General features: G+C 48.6%; 1 protein-coding gene across 1 annotated transcript in view; it reads right to left on the bottom strand.

Annotated features, from left to right (window-relative positions):
• The window catches only part of LOC111150862 (kinesin family member 26B), a 433341-nt gene that overhangs the window by 112615 nt on the left and 305621 nt on the right, over nucleotides 1–15105 (bottom strand). Inside the window, exon 5 of the mRNA XM_022508503.1 lies at nucleotides 10195–10378. Within this exon, the coding sequence (XP_022364211.1) occupies nucleotides 10195–10378 (184 nt within the window). The remainder of the gene's footprint in view (nucleotides 1–10194; nucleotides 10379–15105) is intronic.

The following is a 15105-nucleotide window of genomic DNA, read 5'->3' as shown; positions in this document are numbered from 1 at the left end:
ATGAGAGAGCTTCCTCTCCCCCTCTCCTCCCCTGTCTTCCACGTGAGATATGACAAGATGACCACCATGTGGATGCCAGGAAGGGAGCTCTCCCTGGATCCCAGATCTGCCAGCACCCTGACCTTGGGCTTCTCAGTGTCCAGAACTGGGAGAAATAAGTTCTCATTTCAGCCACCCAGTCTATAATACAGTATTTTGGTCAGCAGCCAAACGGGCTCAGAGGGTATTACAGAACAGAGCTGAGATGGACTCATAAAGGCGTGGGAGAGAATGAGTAATGGAAGGACTTTTAATTCAGCAACTATTTAGCAATCTCAAGAAAATTATGGTTTGCTTTTAAGAATGCATCTGAATGATTTCCCCCCTTCCATAATGATTCATTTTCGTTCAGTGAAGCATTAGAAAGGAATTCAAACGTTTTGTTATGCGAGTCATTCAGGAAGCTAGAACAGCATTTCCTTCTCTGAGGCACAAAGGAAAACTTTCTAATTAACTCAGCAGTTTGGACTCACCATTTTTTATATGGTATTACTATCAATCCCTTTTTGATGGGATAATTATAGCAAATCATGATTAACTTTCCTTGCAGCCATTAGCAAGAGAAAGACCCAGAAAGGTAAGTTGGAGAAATGTTAGCTTAAAATATACCTACTACTCCCATTCTTTTGATATCAGTAATTGTCTGATTGTGCTGAGCCTGACCAAAATGTGGTTTTTGGACAAAGAATAATCAAAAGCCCTATTCTGGCATGATAATCCATCTTACTGCCCTTTGGTTAATTGAGAACGTGGCATTTATTCCAGGGAGAATTCCCTCATTTCATCTCGTGCTTTCATTCCATAAGTCAGGATGCTAATTAGGATTACAGGTATTCCAGGAGGCCCCAAACCTATCCAATTATGGCACAGGTTTCTCACCTTTAAACAGTCCCTTCAGAAAAATCACCTTCCTCTTTCTCTTTCTATACGCTTGCATGTCTACACACACACACACACACACACACACATACACACAATGCCTACCATCTCCATAATACCTTAAAAAAATACCCTAAAAAAAAAAGCTGGTAGACTTGAGGCTGAAAAATCACAAAATGGAGGAAAAGATTAACCATCGTTCATGCAAACTGTGCTTTAAGGCCTTCATGACTGATCAGCTTCGTAAGCTATAACTTCTCCCTTCTCCCACATAATAAGGAAGCTGGCCACGAAGAGCTACAAAGATGGAAAGAACATGATTCCCTTCTCCCAAGAAGTTTACAACCTAGGGAGAGAAACCAAGAAGCTGTTTCAGCAGGAATGCAAGGATTTCAAAGCTCCCTTGCCCACAGAGGTCTCTTCTGCAGCACGGCCGTGGAGATCAGGGTCTGGAGGACTTCCCATCTCTGGAGCTTGAGCCAGAAAGTTTCAGAAGGCCCCCTGCTCCACCTAAGGCAGGTGGAAGTTCAGAGAACTGGACAGTGCAGCTCTATGAAGAAAATGGATCTAAGAATCTCTTCCCTTTCCTGAGCTCTCAACACTTCAATAATGGACCAAGACATAAAACAGGTAATTCCGGGCCACAGGACCCAATGATTCCTCCCTGCTTGCCTGCGAACCATTTCATTCAGTTTGTTCTTTGTAGATAACCCCTGGCAAAGAGAGCCCCGAATGGAGTATTTTATATATGGTGATGCACCCTCCTGTCCAAAATCAGATCTAATGAAGCTGAAATGTGCTGCTTACCCTTCTAGTTTTCCTTCTGATTATAAAGGCAACGGCAAATTACCTCCATACGAGTTGGCCAGCAGTACTAAAGGCACTCACGCTAGGAATGAAAAGCAAAATGGCGCCCCACTTTCTTTCTTTTTTTTTTAAGATTTTTATTTTTATTATTTACTTAAGAGAGAGAGAGGAAGAGAGAGCCAGAGAGAGCATGAGAGGGGGAGGGTCTGAGGGAGAAGCAGACTCCCTGCTGAGCAGGGACCGCCCCCCCCACACCCCAATGTGGGACTCAATCCTGGAACTCCAGGATCATGACCTGAGCTGAAAGCAGTCTCTTAACCAACTAAGTCACCCAAGCACCCCACCCCACTTTCTTTATATGTGTTTTACTGGGACCCTTTCTGTCCAAGTGGCCTTTAATGGAGAATATCTTCTAATACTTCCCTCTCTTTTGCAAGAATGAGAGCTGCTTAATGTTAAGAGTGGCCTCCTAGGAGGTGTAGACGAAAACCCCCATGATTGAGGACATCCGGGTTTGCTCCAGAAGCAGCTGGGTCCTTGGAGAAGCCCCTAGAGTCTGGGATGGGAGGGTGCTAGGACTGCGTGGAAACCTCCGTGGGGTGGGGGAGGGGAAAGTAAGGACCCACCCAGGTGGACCAGTTGGAACGTTTTTTCCAAGCTTCCTTTCCTCAGGTGCAGCTCTGAGGAGGAGTCAGAATAAGAAAGGAAGGAAGGACAGAGAACCAAACTCCAGTAACAAGAGCTCAGCCGCCTCAAGCAAAACCAGCAGAGCAGAGAAAGGAATATCTGTAATTAGGGAGTAGAAGGTCACACGAGTTTACTCCGCAGAAGAGCTGACAACTTAATTTACAAAGCTATCAGGCTAGCTGTCCGGATGAATTATTTTGTATTATTTATGCAGTATTATTTACGCATTCTTCCCCCTGCTCCCGCCCCCCTCCAGCACACCGAAATAGAGAGCTCACGAGTCACATTTCCCATCTGTAGCATTTGAGGATGGAGTAGTGGCTGGTGAGTGAGTAGCGGGATCCAGAATTTTCCATCATTTATATATACCTGAAATGAATGTCTAAGGCTGGCCGGGTCTTTCCCCGTTCTCTCCGATAAAGCTTCAGGATGAAGAATGATTGAACCAATAATGAGGAATTTGACAATCTACAGACTGTTTAAATAACCTGGACCTTGGTAGGCTGAAAGGCATGAAATTCTCCTCCACATAACCCGGCATCACTTCCTGAACGAGGGAGAGATACACCAGCCATTCCAACTTGTTGAATAAATAAGAGCTACAGGAGTACCTTTAAAAAATGATTTTAATCAAATTTTTCTGTCTTGTGCTCATCTTGTAATCAGGATATCAGAAATCCTGGCTCCCTCTTCCCCACAGTGTCCCAGGGGTTCAACATGGCCAGACCTCGTTTCACTGTGTTTCATTTTATTGCACTGCCCGGACATTGCGTTTTTTATGAATCGAAGGTTTGTGACAAGTCTCCTGGCACCATTTTCCCAACAGCACCTGCTCACCGCCTGTCTGTGTGTCCCATTTTGGTAATTTGCCCGATATTTCAAACTTTTTCATTTATTTGTTATGGCGATCTGTTATCTTTGTTATTATTGTAATTGGGGCATCACACACTGTGCCCATCTAGGACAATGAACTGATCAATAAATAACCTGTGGCTTCCAACAGCTCCACGGACCAGCCGTTCCCCATCTCTCTCTCCCTATTCCCTGAGATGCAGCTATGCCGAAACTGAGCCAATTAATAACCCTATAATGGTCTCCGTGTTCAAGTGAAAGGGAGAGTCGCATGTGTCTCACTTTAAATCAAAAGTTAGGGGGCACCTGGGTGGCTCAGTGGGTTAAAGCCTCTGCCTTCAGCTCGGATCATGATCCCAGGGTCCTGGGATCGAGCCCCGAGTTGGGCTCTCTGCTCAGCGGGGAGCCTGCTTCCCTTCCTCTCTCTCTGCCTGCCTCTCTGCCTACTTATGATCTCTGTCTGTCAAATAAATAAATAAAAATCTTAAAAAAAAAAAAAAAGGTAGGTGTGATTAAGTTGAGTGGGGAAGGCGTGTGGAAGCTGAGGTGGGATGGAAGCTGGGCCTCTAGCACCAAGCATAAGCTGAGCTGTGAACGCAAAGGGAAAGTTCGTGAAGGAAACAAGGGCTACCCCAGAGAATGCATGAATGAGAAGAGAGCGAAAACAGCCTTACAGTGCATATGGAGGACGTTTCGGTGGTCTGGACAGAAGAGCCATCAGCCACCACATTCCCTTAAGCCAAAGCCTCACCCAGAGCAAGGCCCTGACTGAACTCTGGGAAGGCTGAGAGAGGTGAGGGAGCCACAGAAGAAAGTCTGATGCTGGCAGAGGTTGGTTCACGAGGCTTCAGGAAAGAAGTCGTCTGGACAGAAGTGCAAGTTGAAGCAGCAGGTGCTGACAGAGAAGCTGCAGCAAGTTCTCCAGAAGATCCAGCTCCGAGAAGTCATGAAGGCGGCCACACGCAACACCAGATTTCAGTGTTGACGAAACAGCCTTGCCCTGGAAGATGCCATCTAGAACTTCCACAGCCAGAGAGAAGTCAACGCCTGGCTTCAAAGGGCAGGCTGACTCTCCTGTGAGGGGCTCGTGCCGCTGGTGACTTTAAGGGGAAGCCAGCGCTCAGGTGCCATTCCAGAAATCCTAGGACCCTTAAGAAGGAGGCTAAGTCTACTCTGCCCGTGCTCTGTGACCACAGCAACAAGGCCTGGACGACAGCACATTTGTTTACAAGCTCGTTTACTGAAGATTTTAAGCCCACTGTTGGGACCCACTGCTCAGAAAAAAGATTCCTTTCAAAACATTACTGCTCACTGACAATGCACCTGGGCACCCAAGAGCTCTGATGGAGCCGGACAATGAGATTAGGGTTGTTTTCATGACCACTAACACAATATCCGTTCTAAGCCCATGGATCATGAAGTAATTTGCACTTTCAAGTCTTAGTACTGAAGAACTACATTTCATTTGGCTATAGCTGCCACAGAGCATGATTCCTCTGATGGCTCTGGGCAAATTAAATCAAAAACCTTCTGGAAAGGATTCACCTTTCTATTTCATCTACTCTAGATGCCATTACGAACATCTGTGATTCATGGGAAGTCATCAAAATATCAACATTCACAGGGGTTTGGAGGAAGTTGACCGCAACCCTCAGGGGGGACTCTGAGGGGTTCAAGACTTCAGGGGAGGAAGTCACGGCAGACGGGGAGGAAAGAGCAGGAGAACGAGAATCAGGAGCAGAGCCCGAGGATGGGACGGACGGGCTGCAACCTCATGATGGAACCTGAACGGATGAAGTCGCTTCTCATGGAGGCGCAAGGAAAGTGGTTTCTTAGATGGAATGTACTTCTGCTGAAGATGCTGTGAAGATCGTTGAAACAACAACAAAGGTTTGGAATATCCCATAAACTAAGTTGATAAGACAGCAGGAGTGTTTGAGAGGACTGACTCCAGTTCTAGAAGCATTTCTCCCACGGGTTCAACGCTATCACACAGCATCACATGCTACAGAGAAATCCCTCATGAACGGAAGCGTCCATCGATGAGCCAAACTTCACTGTTGTCTTATTTTACGAAATCGCCACGGCCACCCCAACCTTCAGCGCCCACCACCCCGACCAGTCAGCAGCCACCAACGTGGAGGAGAGACCCTCCAGCAGCAAAAAGATTACGACTCCCTGAAAGCTCAGATGGGTAGCATTTTTTAGCAATAAAGTACTTTTAATTAAGGATGTACACTGCTTTTTTTTAGACATAACACTACTACACACCTGATAGGTCACAGTATCATATAAACATAACTTTTATATGCGCTGAGAAACCAAAAAATTCATTTGGCCAACTTCACTGTGATCTTTGCTTTTACTGTAATGGTCTGGAACCGAACGACATCTCTCAGGTGTGCCTCTAATCGGATGGCTTTGACCGTAAAAAGGCTTATAAATCTGTAAAAGACATAGTCTGCACTAAGAAGCTCACATGGTTTTTTTAATCATTTTTTTTCTACACTAGGAGCTTCCATATCAAACAAGAGACAGTTTAGAATGAAGCTTAATGTAGACAATGTAGGAGCTGGCGGTGACACCGGACGTGTGTGTGTGTGTGTGTGTGTGTGTGTGAGAGAGAGAGAGAGAGAGAGAGAGAGAGAGAGAGAGAATTTAGAGCCCATACCTTTCAATGCAGGTCAAAATATGCTGCTACTGGGTGTGACAAATAGTGATGAACACAATACAGATGGGTTAAAATCAAGGGTTGAGAAGAGCAAGCAAACAGCCCCAGCCTCGACTGCACAGGAGACAAGCAAGTCTGTTTCTAAATCACAGCTCCGAGGACCCCACCAAGTCGCCTGCCTCTGGGCTACATGGCCCGAAGAGGAGACATCTCGGGGAAGCCCCGGAGAAATGCAGGGATGGGTGCGGGTGGATGGTGAGGGGGACGGATCCCCAGGAGCAGGGAACAGCATGGCTGGCACAGGAGCGGGGGCTGAAGCCAGGCAAACGTTGTCACAGGAACTTCGAGTTCATGGAGATCAGGACGCCCCTCCCCCCTTCCTTTACAGGGATGTGCCCAGAGCAGCCAACCAGCTCCGCTGTCCTGTGCCCTGCTGGGACTCAGGACCTCTCCAGATGATCCCCGAGTGACTCAAGAATGACAAGCCCTCCCCATCCTGTCCCAGCTTAATTTTCCATCATGTTTCTTCATGATCACTCCATCCAAATTTGTGGGGTCTTTCCATACTCTGTAGGACCTGTTCTCTTGCAGCTAACGCTCACCTATTAGAGTTTTCTTATATTCCCAAAACACGACTGGGGGTCGACGGGCTGAGTGTTTCTCCTGGCGTGCTTTGGATGCATTCCCAGAAATTCTAAAGGAAAAAGAAGGCTCCTCTGCGCCTTCGTGCTTCATGGATTTCCCTTTGGGTATTCTCCTGACAAGAGGAGAATTAGCCAATGTATGGGGGGACATGACTGTCACCATTACCAGTCTCGTCTTCAAAAGTGCCGCACACGGGAGGCATGGCGGCAGAGCCTCACACTCAGGGAGTTAAACAGATAACGTGATTTGCTCTAGAAGCTTGTAATCCAAGACAAAGAGCTCTGACACTAAGCTGTGACAACTAACAAATGAATCTTAATCATGGACCTTAATTAATTGTGCAAATAAATTTCACAAGGAGCGTTTACTGACTTAGGAGAAGGAGCCATTTTCAAATAGATTAGAGGTATCATTTACATATAAGCCAAACCAATGAAATACAAACGGGGACTAAGCTGCTTTCGTCCACTAATCATTTTTATCTATTCATTAAGAATGTCTCTACAAGACCACTTAGTATAGTTTTGTTTATATTACTTGGAAGTAATTCCAACTTTTCCTTAAATCAGATTGTCCTTCATTTTGATCCAAATTGGTGAGATTTCATTTAAAGAGATTTTTTTAAGAGATTGAGTGTGTGCGTGAGCACACGTGTGTGAGCAGGGAGGGAAGGGCAGAGGGAGAAAGAGAATCTTAAGCAGGTTCCACGCCCAACGCGGAACCCAGTGCACAGCCCAAAGCCGGGCTCCATCTCTCCACCCTGATCCACTTGAGCTGAAATGAGGAGTCTGACGCTTAACTAACGGAGCCGTGCTACTGGTGAGATTCTCACCCTACTGGTGAGATTCCTAAGACTGACTGGAATAATGCACAAGGTTCTAAGTGCTGTGAGGACTGGCATTCTGCCTTGTGTGTCGGCGACTGCAAGCCTAGTGCCCAGCACTGTGCCTGCCACATAACAGGTACCCGTGGAATAACGGCAGTGTGCCCGGGAGAGCCCCAGATGCAGATGAGGTTGGGGTGTTTCCTGTGTTTGCTGAACTTGAGCTTCAAGTACACTGAAGTTACTTGTAAAGTCTTACATCGCCATGGCGTCCCGAAGAGCTCTGGTCTCAAGCGGTGCTCAGTGGCCGCAGGGACGCTGGGTGGATGGACGGTCTGGGGAGCTGCTGGCCCCGGCAGGGGGTGCGATGGAGCACCTCCGACCTCACTGTGTGTCTGCTCTTCGCGGCTCCCCCTGCCCTTTCTCTCCCAGCCTCCTTTGCTACCACTGCGACCCCCACACATTCTTGGAGACAAGGTAAGGCAAATTTTAAAACTCATGTACATCTCGTGGCAGCCCAGTGAGACCTAGAAAATAAAACGGCTTAATGCTCCTGACTCAGGGGGCACCAGACGACCTCTTACCCTCTGGGGGCCTCAGTTACTTTGTTCATGAAAGGAGAGCGTTTGATCTAAATAAACCCATCAGCCTCTCCTGCACCAGTGAAAACCTCCCCGGTCTCCCGAGGAAGTCCTGGGGCGGCTGAGGCACAAGACGGTGGGGCTGAGCTGGGCTTGCTTCTGGCAATTCCATCAGGCTTCCCTACTTCCAGCCTCAGGATTCCTAGAGGGCACCCGCTGTGCTCCGTAGTCAAATCCACCGTATTTCTTAGATCTGTTAATACTGAAGTTCTGTAACGGAGCTCCATTGATGAGAGTGAGTCCCTCCATGTGGGGAAGGACTGCAGCTCCTTATGATGAAGCAGCAGGGGGTGGGAAAGCAGGGGTGTGGGAAACGAGCACCTGCTCAAGGTCAGGCGGCTGGGTGCCCCCACGGCAGGTCCAGGCTCCCCAACACTGTCACCTTCTGGGACGCGCAGTCTGATGGCCCAGTCCGTGACACACCACCTCAGACACACTCAGGACCTCCTACCATTCCTGGTCAGAGAATTGGGGCCCCGTCACCCCTTTCTCTCGCACTTGAAGGAGCATATGGGATCTCATTAAAAAAATAAGTGTATTTGCAAGCTTTCCTTTACTAACAATAATAATCTTAATTGTGGTTGTCCCTGGTCTCATACCTACTTATCTTATTTATAATCCTGCGTATGTGTGTAGAATACTATCTAGTCCACTTCTAGCTGAGCAATGCCCTCCAATCTATTTTGATGCAAGTGCTGGGTCATCTTCTTGGCCGGTGACACTCTGTTGGTTCAGTCCCTTGGTGACCTGGTCCCCTTGTCCCAGAAGGAGCCTACAACGCTAAGTCCGTTTTGCCCAGGGCAGTTCAGCTCCGGCATTAAAGTTCCAAACTCCTTAGCAAAACAAAACCCCACATCCACTTAAATGACTCAGATGGTAAACATCACCTTATAGGTATCTTAACACAATTACAAAGAAAAATAAAGATTTGAACGCCCTGTGTTTATTTGTGCCCACCCTCCCCAGAAGGTGGCTTGTCAACCACCCAAAATTGCCCCATTGAGGATGTCCCTGCTCTCCCTCAGTGGCTCCCCCTGTGAGCCCTTCCCTAGAGAGGGATCCTGATTTGTAAGGTTTTCACCATCTCTGTCCTGGCTGGTGAGACTAGGACAGCTTTATTCCCTACTTTGCTTCGGGGCTGGGAAAACCATTGGCTGACAGCTGTCTACCCTGCCCCGTGCCATGGAATATTCCAGAACTGGATGCTTACTCCACTGGAGTCAGCATTGCTCTATTCAACATAATCTTGAAGTTTAAACGCCATCGGGAAGAGTAACATAACAAGTAATATAACAAGTAACATAACAAGTTAACATAACATAACTTTCCCAACAGGGCGGTGAAATTGGGGCTGTGGGGGTGGCGGGGAGAGCACGGGAGAAGGCAGAGAGACAGGGAGGAAGAAGAAGGGGCCCAGGGAAGGGGTAGAGGCCCAAAACTCCAGAAGGACTCGGAGTTATGGGAAGACCATGAACCTGACCAGCAGAGTCTGGGTCAAGGGGAGAGGGCCACAGTAAGAGCTGGGCCCTCTTCGTGTTCAGCCAGACCTGCGACCTTCCAGAAAGAAGGGCAGGCGAATGACTTGAGGTAGGCGAGACGCCGGCAAGGATGTGCCCCATCCTACACGCGGCAGAAAGGAGAAAAGGTACAACGGCCACCTTTCTGGAGCCAACTATCTTTAGAAGTCTCCGCTGATTTCCTAGCCGGAGAGCAAAAGCGACAGTGACATCACCCGGACACCACATCAGCACAGAGCACTTGGGGGTGACACCAGAAAACAATGTGACCCCCAACCCAGCTGAGCCCCATCTCCTAATAGCTTTGGCCAGCGGGCGGGCCTCCTTTCCTAGGATTTGTGTTTTCCCTGGGGCTCCTGCCCCTGCCTGCGGTCTTTTGGTCTCGTCTGAAACCATTACAGTCACGTCAAACACCGCACAGCAGTTTTTTTCCTGCCCGAGCCCGATCGGACCCCCAGTAACTGGAATGTCTTCGTTGGATACGCAGTGCACGTGACCAAAGCAAAGTTTATGGTCCTCCCAAGTGAATTTAGTCCGTCTCCTGTTCTCCCCGTCACCTTTCGGTGTCAGCCACCCAGCCGGGCTCTGCGCCCTTATTCCCCCTGCGGCGCGACCCGCTCGCCGAGCGCCTACCTTGCCCAGGCCTGGCGTGTCCTTCACCTTGTTGACGGCCCTCAGCAGGCAGGGGGGTGCCGGGGGAGGGCAGGTCTGCAGAATGCCGCTGAAGCTGGTGGCGAAGAGAGGGGGCTCGGCCACGGACGGGGGGGAAGGTCGATGTTTCTTCTTTTTAGAAGACAGGTTTAGCTTCTGGGCCGCTCTGGAAGGAAAGAATGCAGAAGAGGGACAATGAGGGGCGAGTACGATCCAATGTCCAATCCGATGTGCCAGGCTTACTCTCTATCCTCTTTCTCTTAAAGAACCTCTGGTTCTTCCTGAGGCTTGATAGTTCCCTGTTTGTCCTCCGAGGGCTCGGCAGTGGCCCCTCACTACTGCCCAGCGAACCTAATGAGCCACCGAATCGCTTATATACAGAGAGGAAAAAAAGCCATACGATTGCACTGCAATCTGCAATCGCGATTTCTAAAGGTTGGTTTGTGATCCGCACTCAGCCATAAGCGTGGATGCAGCTGGTCCGTCTTTGGGGGAACAACAGTGCCTACAAGGCTAATGATCCCGCAGCTTCTCTGGTACGAACTCCGGTGTGAGAGGCCTTACGAGTTATTTAGAAATTTGAACACCTTGTAAAATCCCAACCACCCTGGTGAAGGACCACGTGGTGACCCGTCAAGGCTCACTCTGTGTGTGGTTGTGGAAGAAAAACACACAGCCCAGGGCCACGGGGAAACATAAATCAACCTGGTTTTGGAAACATAACACCAAACAGAACATAGTCCAGCCCGGACGGACAGTGCTGAGACTATGGGCTCCTTGTGTGGAAAACGGGGATTTGTGCCAGGGTGGGGGGGTGTCTTTTTTTTTTTTTTTTTAAGATTTTATTTATTTATTTGACAGAGAGATCACAAGTAGGCAGAGAGGCAGGCAGAGAGAGGAGGAAGCAGGCTCCCTGCTGAGCAGAGAGCCCGATGCGGGGCTCGATCCCAGGACTCTGAGATCATGACCTGAGCCGAAGGCAGTGGCTTAACCCACTGAGCCACCCAGGCACCCCTGGGGGGTGTCTTTTGATACAAAATGCAATTCATAGGGGGGCCTCGGGGGCTTATTCGGTGAAGCGTCTGCCTTCGGCTCAGGTCATAATCTCAGGGTCCTGGGATCGAGCCCCGCATCGGACTCTCTGCTCAGCAGGGAGCCTGCTTCTCCCTCTGCCTCTGCCCCTCTTCCCCTGCTTGTGCTCTGTCCCAGAAAAATAAATAACATCTTTAAGAAAAAATGCAATTCAAGGGCAAGCACCAGAGGTGAAGGTCAGAGCCAACAAAGGTGGCATAGAGAAGGCAGATGGGGAAGGAGAGCAGTTGCCGGCATCATTTATAGTGCTGGGAGTTTACATCGTCTCTCCTACAACACAAACGTTCTGCGACACTTAGACCATATTCTTGTTATAGCGCACGGTGGGGGGGGGGGCGGTGGGAAATCAAAGCAGGTGGCCACGAGGCCACATTATTGCAGCAACTCTGATATATTCACTTCTGGATTCATTCCAGGTTTCTTCCTAGCACCCATGCCCACCCACACCCCACTCGGCGTGGAGGAGAGCGAGGGCCCTGGAAGTCAAATCATATGCAGGGCCCTCCCAAGGATATCATCCCAGGGTTCCCTTCTCTCTCTCTCTCCTGCAAGGCCAGATTTTCATTCTGGAAGATACTGGATCATTCCCAACAGCATACAAGCATGCTGTTGTTTCTCCTGTCTTAAAGGAAAAACACAACCTCTTCTTGGTTCTTCTTCCGTGGTTGGCTCCCGTTCTGTTTCCTTGCTCATCTTTGCCCAAAACTCAGGGCAAGAGCTGTCTATCCTTGTTTTCTCTGGCTCCTCTCCTCCCCCTGCCTCTGAGCACGTTCCATGGGCAGGTGGGGGGGTGGGATCCAACCCCCAGCTGCTCCAGAAGGGCTCTTGTCCCGGCTGCTGATGGCTTGCGCCATAGCTCAGTGGTGTGGTTCTCAGTCCCCTCTCTCCTGACCCATCAAAGCAGTGATTATATCCTTCACTTTTGTGTACCTTCTTCTGGAGGTTTCCAGGACATTCCTGGCCATGCCTTTCTGGTGTTCTCGGCTGGTTTCTTCCCTTTCCCCTCACCCCTCAGAGGCAGGATGCCTCAGGGCTCCTCCACGTCTACCCTCTGTCTCTGGCTGTTATCTCCCAGGAGCACCATTTAAATAACATCACAATGTCCGGGACCCCTAAATTTTTATTTCCAGCTTAGACCTCTCTCCAGAAATCTGTATTTAGTTATCCAACTACCCCTTCCACAGTTCTTTTTGGATATCTAATCAAGGTCTTGGACTTAGATACTAAATTCTTGATCTTTTCCTGAAAAATTGTGTTTCCTTGGCCTTCCCTCTTCCAGAAAATGACAGTTCTGTCCATGCAATGGCCCCAGCATGTCTGACTCCTCTCTCTCTCACACCACGCAGCCGATCCATCAGGAAACTGTCCGGGCTGTAACTCCAGAATGCATCCACGATCTGCCGCCTGTCGCCACTGCCTTGACCGCCACTGTCTCTGTCTGAGCCACTAACCCCTCTTGCCTGGGTTTCTAGAAGAGTCTCCTAACTCGTCCTTCCTCTGTCGTCCTTCCCCAGCCTGCAACCCCACTGCCCAGGCTGTTTTCCACAGGGTTGTCAGAGTGGTTCATTTAAAACACAACTGCTCAGAAAACCCAACGCCTCCTTTTTGCTTCTCATCTCATAGAAAAGCTGAAGTAATTACAGTGGACTGGAAGGCCTCCCATGTATCCTCCCTTCTACCTCAGACCACCCTTCCTACTATAATTGGTCTTCAGCTACTCTCACTGAGCCATACTAGCCTCTAAATGCTCCTGGTTCACTCCCGCTGCAGGGCCTTTGCACAGGCTCCTGCCTTAGCCTGGAACGCTCTGGCCCAGGTAGAGGTAGGCACGTGGCTCACTCCCCTACTTCCTTCAAATCTTTCTTCATGTGTTACCACATCAGGGAACCCACCCTGCCCACCACGTCAGACTGCACTTTCCAAAGATGGCTGCACCCACATGTCTCCCATTCCACATTCTCTTCTCAGGACGTGACATTGATGTGTCTCCATCAGCAGGCACGGTCTACTTTCCTTCTCTTCAAACGCTTTTGGAACTTCAAAATTGCCTTGACCAACAAAATGTGGTGGGAATGATGTTGCATGACCTCCAAGGTTGGGTCATAACAGAAAATATGGCTTCTACCAGCTCTATCTTTGAACCTGGCCTCTGCTTTGTGAGGAAGCCTGTGTCACATGGAAAAGGCCACGCAGAGAAGAGCGGAGGCATCCAGTCAATAGCCAGCATCAACCACCAGACATCTGAGTACATGAGCCTTCAGATGATGGCAGTGGCCATACTTCGAGTCTTCTGGCTGAGGCCCAAGGCACTGTGAGCCTAGATAAGCCACCCTACTATGTCTTGTCCCAAATTTCTGATCTCCAGAGACCATGGGAGATGATAAGTGATCGTTGTTGACTTAAGCCATGAAGTTTTGGGGTAACTGGTTATACAGCCATAGTAAATGAACCGCCAGCACCCGCCCCCAATCTCCTCGTTCCTCTTACCCTGCCTGTCTCACCACCCAGCCCCTGCGTGGCACTTCCTGTCTTCTAACACAGCAGGTGACTTGCTTAGTCATCATTTGTGTTGTTTATTGTCCGTTTCCTCTCTAGAATGTAAATCCCAGCGGGGCCAAAGGAGCACAAGGATATGCTGAATGGATGAACGAAGACTGAAGGATCTGGGGCTATTTAGCTTGGAGAATAGAAATCAGGAGAAAAGGGAAGGAAAAGTCTTCTAAAAAAACGGTCTTCAAAAAAAAAAAAAAAAGAAAAAAATGAACAGGGGCACCTGGGTGGCTCAGTTGGTTGAGCTTCTGATTTCAGCTCAGATCATGATCCCTGGGTTGTGGGATCGAGCCCTGCATTGGGCTCCGTGATCAGCATGGAGTCTGCTTGTCCCTCAGCCCCTATCTCCTCTCGAGCGCCTGCGTTCTCGCTTTTTCTCAAATAAATAAAATCTTTTAAAAAAATGAGTAAATGACATGTAGCAGGAAGAATTTTTCAAGCGAGAATGCCAGGTAATTTCACAAGCGATCTTATTCGGTCTCAGAAATCCTGCCGAGGAAGACAATGATACTTCCATTTCACAAAGAAACAGGGCTTTCAAGAGTGAAATCCAGAGTCCTTTAGCATCTGACCTGAATCTGAACATCCAGCTTCTTCAGATACTGGGTAGATAACGGGCAAATCACTTCAACCCCAACTCTTCATAACGTATGTGAAGGGTGTGCATAGCACGTGGCGTTTGGTTGGCGTGCGAAAATATGACCATCATCACCGTCCTCAGCACAATGATCAAACTCAGTTTCTGTGTAGTCAGATCAAACAAAAATGGTACCTACCTTTGTAGACTTTCTAGGAAAATGAAATAAGACTGTGTGTTAGGGGTTCGGTACAAAGGAATTTCTTAATAGATGGCATTTTGTAGGATTGTAGGAAGACAAGAGGAGACTAAAGGTGGGTCTGCCTGCCCCATATTGTACAACACTGTCTCTCTAGGGAGCAAAACAGGCAGGTGGGACAGAAACACACACTTGGGTTTACAAGTCTAAGGCTTATCTTTCTAGAAACTAGAGTAACCCATTAGTCATGGGTCTGCTTCATGAAATACTGAGCTTTCTGTCACCGGAAATGCCCAAGGAGGAGCTAGAAAACCACTGCCAGGGAATATCAGGGGGAACGAGGCATGCGTTGGGAGAATCAGATGATTCCCAAAATCTCTTCCAAGGCAGAGTTTCTGAAATGATTCCTGGAATCACTAAATTCCATTTAGGGAAACCTCTGTTGGCTTCAATGCAGAAAAATAGTAGTGGAGGG

Source organism: Enhydra lutris, unplaced genomic scaffold (assembly GCF_002288905.1).
Source record: "Enhydra lutris kenyoni isolate GAN:26980312 unplaced genomic scaffold, ASM228890v2 scaffoldscaffold24, whole genome shotgun sequence".
NCBI classification, from domain to species: domain Eukaryota; kingdom Metazoa; phylum Chordata; class Mammalia; order Carnivora; family Mustelidae; genus Enhydra; species Enhydra lutris.
The sequence above is the reverse complement of the archived record's forward strand: the minus strand, read 5'-3'. Positions and strand labels throughout refer to the sequence as shown.